The sequence below is a fragment of the Ranitomeya imitator genome, chromosome 4, assembly GCF_032444005.1.
Source record: "Ranitomeya imitator isolate aRanImi1 chromosome 4, aRanImi1.pri, whole genome shotgun sequence".
Lineage (NCBI taxonomy): Eukaryota > Metazoa > Chordata > Amphibia > Anura > Dendrobatidae > Ranitomeya > Ranitomeya imitator.
The window spans coordinates 698,485,048-698,494,617 of record NC_091285.1 but is presented as its reverse complement, the minus strand read 5'-3'; the positions used below and the strand labels follow the sequence as shown (position 1 = coordinate 698,494,617).

General features: G+C 40.0%; 1 protein-coding gene across 1 annotated transcript; it reads left to right on the top strand.

Annotated features, from left to right (window-relative positions):
• Positions 1–7,284: 7,284 nt before the first annotated feature.
• On the top strand, positions 7,285–8,342 carry LOC138674767 (olfactory receptor 6N1-like). Its single transcript, XM_069762585.1, has 2 exons — positions 7,285–7,290; positions 7,404–8,342. The coding sequence occupies exons 1-2, from the start codon at positions 7,285–7,287 to the stop codon at positions 8,340–8,342; spliced, it is 945 nt and encodes a 314-aa protein (XP_069618686.1).
• The last annotated feature ends 1,228 nt before the right edge of the window (positions 8,343–9,570 follow it).

Genomic DNA, 9,570 nt, shown 5'->3' with positions numbered 1-9,570 from the left:
AGATATTTTATATTGGACTATAAATTATTAAAGGGATTGCTCAGACATATGATATTGATGAAATTTAATTGTAAGTTTTGTGTTTACATTCAACCTTCTCCGCAGCTGCTAACATCTGATCATGGGGTGACTGGTATCATACCCTCACCGATCTGATATTGATGACCTCTCCGACTGATTAAACAATAAAATCAAATGCCCAAACAACGCTGCTAAATTAAAAACAAGCACTTGTGATTATCTACAGTTGATCTATAATAAATTACCTTGGAAAAGTTCTTCCAAAACTGTAAAGTGACCACGTCTGGTGAGACGTCCAATTATTGCCGATGAGGCATTTTGACTTAAGTGTTGATTATCTGCACAGGACTCTCAGTACCAGTGCACATTTTCTTTTTAACTGATGGTTAAAGCAGTAATATCTTAGTATTGTAATTAAACACCTATTGGTAAACACATGCAGGCAAACAATACCAACAGAAACCAATCAAGTGCTAATTCAGTCTCACAAAATACACAAATTATTGAAAATATTGAAACAATACATGGTAAATATAGATATTAAATTAACGCAGAGCATCCAAAATGAGGGTAACAACTATAGATAGATAGATAGATAGATAGATAGATAATAAAGGACATGCACCAAGTACGCAGATAGTAATATGTCGGCCTAAAGCTCTCAACTATAACAAATAGAATGGTATGTAGTGAAAATAACACAAAAAATACACAGAGCAGGCAAAGTACTTACGTCAAGTGATGCACCCAATTGGGTAAAGTATAGTGTGATACCCCAGCCCCGACACGCGTTTCACCCAACCTTCATCAGGCGCTTTTTGGCCACACGCCACCATTGGGATGGCAAATACAGACTTGTTGTAGTTGTTTTGCATTTTCTTTGTTACTGGATTCCAAACATTAAAGAGGTTGTACACTACTTTATCGTTGATGACCTATCCAGGTCATTAATGTCTAATCAGTCGGTGTCTGACACCCGGCACCCCCACATGTCAGCTGTATTCCAGGTCGGCGTTGTCAACCTCAGGCCGTAAATGTTCCATTCCGGATCTTAGATTCATAGAATAATAGAATGTTAGAGTTGGAAGGGATCTCCTTAGTCATCGTGTCCAAACCTCTACGCAATGCAGTATTCACTAAATCATCCCAGATAGATGTCTCTCCAGCCTCTGTGTGAAGGCTGTCATTGAAGCAGAACTCACCACCTCTCGTGGCCGCCTGTATTGATTTGAATAGGAGTCGGATGTATAGTACCGGGCCCTGGCAACTATCAGAGGATTGAAAAGCTCTTCAATTGAGCATTACTAGCTGGCGGCTATCGTCACCTCCAATGAATAGAGCTGATCAGCGGGGGTGCTGGGTGTTAGACCTGGAAAAATAAAGACATTGACCTAGCAAATTGCATAGATATTGGCATATGTCTATATATGGCCTCAAGACCAACAAGTTAAGTAACCATTTATGATTTCTGTTAATTACAAAAAATTCATGAACGTATTTAAACAGGCCCTCCATGTCCTAGATACAGGTTCCCTGATGAAGAAAAGGCGAAACACGTTGGAACTACACTCTATAAATAACAACATATATAAGTGTTTCACTCTCTAAAACTGGCTGTCACATAACTAAAAGACATGTTGTGTATCCCCGCTACTGAATAGCAGCACTCAGCTTTTAACCCCTTTACCCCCAAGGGTGTTTTGCACGTTAATGACCGGGCCAAATTTTACAATTCTGACCACTGTCCCTTTATGAGGTTATAACTCTGGAACGCTTCAACGGATCCCAGTGAATCTGACATTGTTTTCTCGTGACATATTGTACTTCATGACAATGGTAAAAATTCTTTGATTGTACCTACGTTTATTTGTGAAAAAACGGAAATTTGGCAAAAATTATGAAAATTTTGCAATTTTCCAAATTTGAATTTTTGTGCAATTAAATCACAGAGATATGTCACACAAAATACTTAATGAGTAACATTTCCCACATGTCTACTTTACATCAGCACAATTTTGGAACCAAATTTTTTTTTGTTAGGGAGTTATAAGGGTGAAAACTTGACCAGCAATTTCTCATTTCAACAACACCATTTTTTTTTAGGGACCACATCTCATTTGAAGTCATTTTGAGGGGTCTATATGATAGAAAATACCCAAGTGTGACACCACTCTAAAAACTGCACCCCTCAAGGTGCTCAAAACCACATTCAAGAAGTTTATTAACCCTTCTGGTGCTTCATAGGAATTTTTTGAATGTTTAAATAAAAATGAACATTTAACTTTTTTTCACAAAAAATTTAATTCAGCTCCAATTTGTTTAATTTTACCAAGGGTAACAGGAGAAAATGGACCCCAAGCCTTGTTGTACAATTTGTCCTGAGTACACCGATACCCCATATGTGGGGGTAAACTACTGTTTGGGCGCATGGCACAGCTGGGAAGCGAAGGAGCGCCATTTGACTTTTCAATGCAAAATTGACTGGATTTGAGATGGGACGCCATGTTTCTTTTGGAGAGCCCCTGATGTGCCTAAACATTGAAACCCCCCACAAGTGACACCATTTTGGAAAATAGACCCCCTAAGGAACTTATCTAGAGGTGTGGTGAGCTCTTTGACCCACTAAGTGCTTCACAGAAGTTTATAATGCAGAACCGTAAAAATAAAAAATCATATTTTTTCACAAAAATTATCGTTTCGCCCCCAATTTTTTTATTTTTCCAAGGGTAAGAGAAGAAATTGGACCCCAAAAGTTGTTGTACAATTTGTCCTGAGTACGCTGATACCCCATATGTGGGGGTAAACCACTGTTTGGGCGGATGGGAGAGCTCGGAAGGGAAGGAGCGCGTTTGACTTTTCAATGCAAAATTGACAGGAATTGAGATGGGATGCCATGTTGCGTTTGGAGAGCCACTGATGTGCTTAAACATTGAAACCCCTCACAAGTGACACCATTTTGGAAACTAGTCCCCCTAAGGAACTTATCTAGATGTGTGGTGAGCGCTTTGACCCACCAAGGGCTTCACAGAAGTTTATAATGGAGAGCCGTAAAAATAAAACAAAAATTTTTTCCCACAAAAATTATTTTTTAGCCCCCAGTTTTGTATTTTCCCGAGGGTAACAGGAGAAATTGGACCCCAAAATTTGTTTTCCAATTTGTCCTGAGTGCGCTGATACCCCATATGTGGGGGGGAACCACTGTTTGGGCGCATGGGAGGGCTCGGAAGGGAAGGAGCTCCATTTGGAATGCAGACTTAGATGGAATGGTCTGCAGGTGTCACATTGCATTTGCAGAGCCCCTAATGCACCTAAACAGTAGAAACCCCCCACAAGTGACACCATTTTGGAAACTAGACCCCCTAAGGAACTCATCTAGATGTGTTGTGAGAGCTTTGAACCCCCAAGTGTTTCACTACAGTTTGTAACGCAGAGCCGTGAAAATTAAAAAAAAAAATCTTTCCCCCCAAAATTATTTTTTAGCCCCCAGTTTTGTATTTTCCCGAGGGTAAGAGGGGAAATTCGACCCCAAAAGTTGTTGTCCAATTTGTCCTGAATACGCTGATACCCCATATGTTGGGGGGAACCACCGTTTGGGCGCATGGGAGGGATCGGAAGGGAAGGAGTGCCATTTGGAATGCAGACTTAGATGGAATGGTCTGCAGGCGTCACATTGAATTTGCAGAGCCCCTGATGTACCCAAACAGTAGAAACCCCCCACAAGTGACCCCATATTGGAAACTAGACCCCCCAGGGAACTTATCTAGATGTGTTGTGAGAACTTTGAACCCCCAAGTGTTTCACTACAGTTTATAACGCAGAGCCGTAAAAATAAAAAATCTTTTTTTTCCCACAAAAATTATTTTTTAGCCCCCAGTTTTGTATTTTCCCAAGGGTAACAGGAGAAATTGGACCCCAACAGTTGTTGTCCTATTTGTCCTGAGTACGCTGATACCCCATATGTTGGGGTAAACCCCTGTTTGGGCACACGGGAGAGCTCGGAAGGGAAGGAGCACTGTTTTACTTTTTCAACGCAGAATAGGCTGGAATTGAGATCGGACGCCATGTCGCATTTGGAGAGCCCCTGATGTGCCTAAACAGTGGAAACCCCCCAATTATAACTGAAACCCCAATCCAAACACACCCCTAACCCTAATTCCAAAGGTAACCCTAACCACACCTCTAACCCTGACACACCCCTAACCCTAATCCCAACCCTATTCCCAACTGTAAATGTAATCTAAACCCTAACTGTAACTTTAGCCCCAACCCAAACGGTAGCCCTAGCCCTAACCCCAGCCCTAACCCTAGCCCTAACCCTAGTCCTAGCCCTAGCCCTAAACCTAGCCCTAACCCTAGCCCTAACCTTAGCCCTAACCCTAGCCCCAACCCCAACCCTAGCCCTAACCCTAGCCCTAACCCTAGCCCTAGCCCTAACCCTAGCCCTAACCCTAGCCCTAACCCTAACCCTAACCCTAACCCTAGGGGGGGCGTTTATACCGTTCCGCGTTTGGTAAAATTGATAAAGCAGTTTTATTCTTCGGGTCAGTACGATTACAGCGACACCTCATTTACATCATTTTTTTATGTTTTGGCACTTTTATACGATAAAAACTATTTTAGAGAAAAAATAATTATTTTGGTATCGTTTTATTCTCAGGACTATAACCTTTTTTTTTTTTTTGCTGATGATGCTGTGTTGTGGCTCGTTTTTTGCGGGACAAGATGATGCTTTCAGCGGTACCATGTTTATTTATATCTGTCCTTTTGATCGCGTGTTATTCCACTTTTTGTTCGGCGGTATGATAATAAAGCGTCGTTTTTTGCCTCGCTTTTTTTTTTTTCTTACGGTGTTTACTGAAGGGGTTAACTAGTGGGCCAGTTTTATAGGTCGGGCCGTTACGGACGCAGCGATAATAAATATATGTACTTTTTTTGTTTTTTTTAATTTATTTAGATAAAGAAATGTATTTATGGGAATAATATATATATATTTTTTCATTATTTAGGAATTTTTTTTTTTTTTTTTTTACACATTTGGAAAAAATTTTTTTTACTTTTTTACTTTGTCCCAGGGGGAGACATCAGAGATCAGTGATCTGACAGTTTGCACAGCACTCTGTCAGATCACTGATCTGATAGCAGTGCAGGCTGCTTCACAGTGCGTGCTCTGAGCAGGCTCTGTGAAGCCACCTCCCTCCCTGCAGGACCCGCATCCGCGGCCATCTTGGATCCGGGCCTGGAACAAGCAGGGAGGGAGGTAAGACCCTCGCAGCAACGCGATCACATCACGTTGCTGCGGGGGGCTTAGGGAAGCCCGCAGGGAGCACCCTCCCTGCGCGATGCTTCCCTGCACCGCCGGCACATCACGATCATCTTTGATCGCGGTGTGCCAGGGGTTAATGTGCCGGGGGCGGTCCGTGACCGCTCCTGGCACATAGTGTCGGATGTCAGCTGCGATAGGCAGCTAACACCCGGCCGCGATCGGCCGCGCTCCCCCCGTGAGCGCCGCCGATCGCGCTGGACGTACTATCCCGTCCGTGGTCATGGGGGCCCACCCCACCTCGACGGGATAGTACGTCCCATGTCAGAAAGGGGTTAATATTATTTTTATTGTTTCAATTTTATGTAATTAATAAATATGATAATTGGTTAACGACCTTGGGATTTTCAGGTTTTGCTCCCCTCCCTCCCAGAGCCATGACTTTTTTTTTACTTTTCCATCAATATGGCCATGTGATGGCTTGTTCTTTGGAAGATGAGCTGTACTTTTGATTGACACCATTGACTTTACCAAATAGTGTACTGGAAAACAGGGAAAAAAAATCCAAGTGTGGTGAAATTGTTAAAAAAAAGTGCAATTCCAATTTTTTTTTTTTTTCACAGGGTTCACTAAATGCTAAAACTGACCTGCCATTATGATTCTCCAGGTTATTACGAGTTTGCAGATACCAAACTTGTTTTTTTTTATTTAAGTGGTGAAAAAAAAAGTTTGTAAAAAAAAAATAATAATGGTGCCATTTTCTGAGACCCGTAATGTCTCCATTTTTCATGATCAGGGGCTGAGTGAAGGCTTATTTTTTAGGCGCTGAGCTGATGCTTTCAGACATACAATTTTGGAATAAATATGTTTTTGATTGCCTGATATACGATTTTATTGCAATGCTGTGGCGACCAAACAAATGTGATTCTGGAGTTTTTAATTCTTTTTATATTTTGATAGATCAGGTGCTTCTGAAAACAACAATACCAAATACATGTGTATTTTTTATTTTTTATGGGGGTGATATAAACTTTTATATTTTTTTACATATTTTTATAAACATTTTTTTTTATTTTTCACTTTCTTCAGTAGTCTCCCTGGGAGGCTTGAAGCTGCTAACCCTGCTATGTGTGGCAGGAACGCTCATCTGCTATGAACATCAGCCACGGGGGAGGTGATCATAGCAGACCGGCATGAACCAGGAAAAAAAGGCCAATACATATGAAAAGTATGATTTAGTAACACTAAACAGAAGAGAAAAGACATAGTAGATCGGCAATGACAACCACAGGGGTCTGCCGCCAACCCTTTGGCGGATCACGATCATGTGACATGAGAGCCGATGGGAGGAGATAATGATACTTTTCCGTGGCGATCATGTTAAATGGCGGTATTTAACATGTTAAGAACTACTGGTGTTGAGACTTTTTTATGTAAGTATTGAACTGTGACTTATAAATAGGTTTATTCCATATGAAAAAAATCTCTTGATGTTTTAATTGATGACCTTCCATAAAGATAGGTCATCAATGATAATGGAGTGGACAACCTATTTAATGATAGGTGATGAAAATAATATGAAGAGATAACTTGAGATAAATATCATAATTTGGTCACTATTGTTGAAACCAAACCATCATCATGTTCTACCTGGTGAGGCCACGGAATGTGAAAAATTTTCTAAGAATCATAAACCGTCTTGAGTAATCTTACACAATAGAAGACAATAGTTGGCTTTTTCACCCTCTTTCTAGGCTCCTTTATTTCACGTTAAGTTTGGATGAAGGTCAGAAATAATTTGGAGCATCAAATGTATGATATGTAAAGACTTTATGGAAGGACTCAATGTCAGACAGCAGCTCCTTTTTCCACATTTATAAATGTGTTTTTCCAATTGCTATTATATTATAGAGCTTTACAGACATTATCAACATTGTCTCCATTGGGTTCACATTTCTTAGAGTTGTGGAGAACGTTAGCAATACACATTCATAAAGGTCATCATGGATGTGGGTTACATGGTATTACAAGGAATCATATACTTAATATTGCACTCATGTAATTTAAATAATGTACATTAAAAGTAAATATAAACCTTTCCTATTTCTAACCACCCAAACAGGAGTATAATCTGACGGTAGTCACAGATTTTTTCCTTTTAGGATTTCAATGTAGCCAAAATGTAAGACCAATCCTGTTCTGCCTTATTCTGGTGATTTACTGTGGGACAATATGTGTGAATCTCCTCATCATCACCCTGGTGTCCACCAGCAAGAACCTCCACACTCCAATGTACTTCTTCATCTCACAACTGTCCATAAGTGACATCTTGTTGACAACAAATACTGTCCCCAACATGCTTTACGTTCTACTACGCAATGGGGGATCTATTACTTTTCTTGGATGTATGACCCAGTTTTATTTTTTCAGCACCTCCATAGCATCTGAATGCTTTCTTCTCACGGTGATGTCTTATGACAGATATGTAGCCATCTGTAATCCCCTCCGTTATTCTTCTATAATGACGAAAACATGCTGTGTAAAATTGGCTATTTCCTGTTGGTTGGTTGGCTTTTCCATAATATTAATTAATGTTTCAGCAGTATCAAACCTACATTTTTGTGGACCAAATGTTGTAGACCATTTATTTTGTGATCTTCTTCCCTTACTTGATATTTCCTGTTCTGACACCTTTGTTGTTCAGTTAGAAGTTATATTACTAAGCATACCATCAGTTATCATACCAGTAATGATAATAATTCCATCCTATGCTAAAATTATCTACACCATATTAAGGATTCCATCCAATACTAGCAGACAGAAAGCCTTTTCCACCTGTAGCTCCCACCTCACTGTGGTCTCCATATTCTTCTGGACTCTGTTTAGTGTTTATGTTTTCCCCACAAAAGGAGAAAATCGCATCATGAGTAAGATCCTATCACTGCTGTATACTATGTTTACTCCTTTGGTCAACCCCATCATATATAGTTTGAGAAATAAAGATATATTGAAAGCTGTAGAGAAAATATTGTTTAGGCATACACTTCATCAAAATCTATAAGACTCTCTGTTCTACAGCCAAACTGGTTCAGAGACAAAACAGTTGAACTCAACTAATTTTGTGGTGATGAAAATGAATATGATGCTTACATTTGCCATTTTGTTTTTATTTTTAAGATACAGAGGAGGTTGTAATTACTTACGACACCTAACATGCAGGTTTATATAAAAATTACATCTTCATTATTTCATCATCATTATTGCATTGTTAGTAGAGATGAGTGAATATTTCAATGTATGGTTCGGATTACGATTGTTGAATTTGAAGTATTTGCCAATTAATTTGTTGATTATTCAGCAAACAGAACTGAACGCCATTCAAGGCAATGGAAGGCAAAAACAAATGCGTACAAAACTTCTTATGACAGCCCCGAAAGCTGCTAAAACACATCAAAGGGACAGACACCAGGAAATTGGTCACAATTCACCCACAGTACAAATTGTAGCATGGCACTGCAGAAATCAACCATGCGCATGAGGTATCGGGGTCTGGGTGAGCTTTTACAGCTTTCACATAAACATCACAGTAAGACGAGGTGGGTGAGTGAACACGCATGAAGGAGACCCAACCAGGAGTCTACACATTTACAAAAATTAGTGGCAGACACCAACAAAGTGGCATCAATATCACCACAGTAAAGATAGTATATTATGGACCAACAGGTCTTCCACTACACCGAATCCAGCAGATGGACACTTAACCAGGAGTGTCCACATTTAGTAAAAATATTGGCAGACACCACCAAATTGCCATCAATTTCACCACAGTAGAAACAGTATAATATGGACTGATGGGTTTTCCACTAAGCCCATTCCAACAGATGGGCACACACCCAGAAGTGTCCACGTTTCCATAAATTACTGGCAGACACCACAAAAGTGACATCAATGTCACCTCAGTATAGATAATGTAATATGGACTGACAGGTCTTCCACTACACCGAACCCAGCAGAAGGACGTCAACCAGGACCATTCACATTTCTAAAAATTAGTGGTAAGACTACAAATTAGATATACATAGGGTTCAGAAAACCAAAATCATGTAAATACCCTGTAGCTAAAAATAACTTTTATTGTTAAAATAAAGGCAAACCATACCACCCGTAGTGACAAAGCAAAAAAACAAAAAGTGTTCAACCCAAAGAAAAATCAGATGGCTCACCTACATGTACACAACCCAGCGAACCGGGTTCACGATAAATAATAGCCAGTAGTAAAAAGATGGACA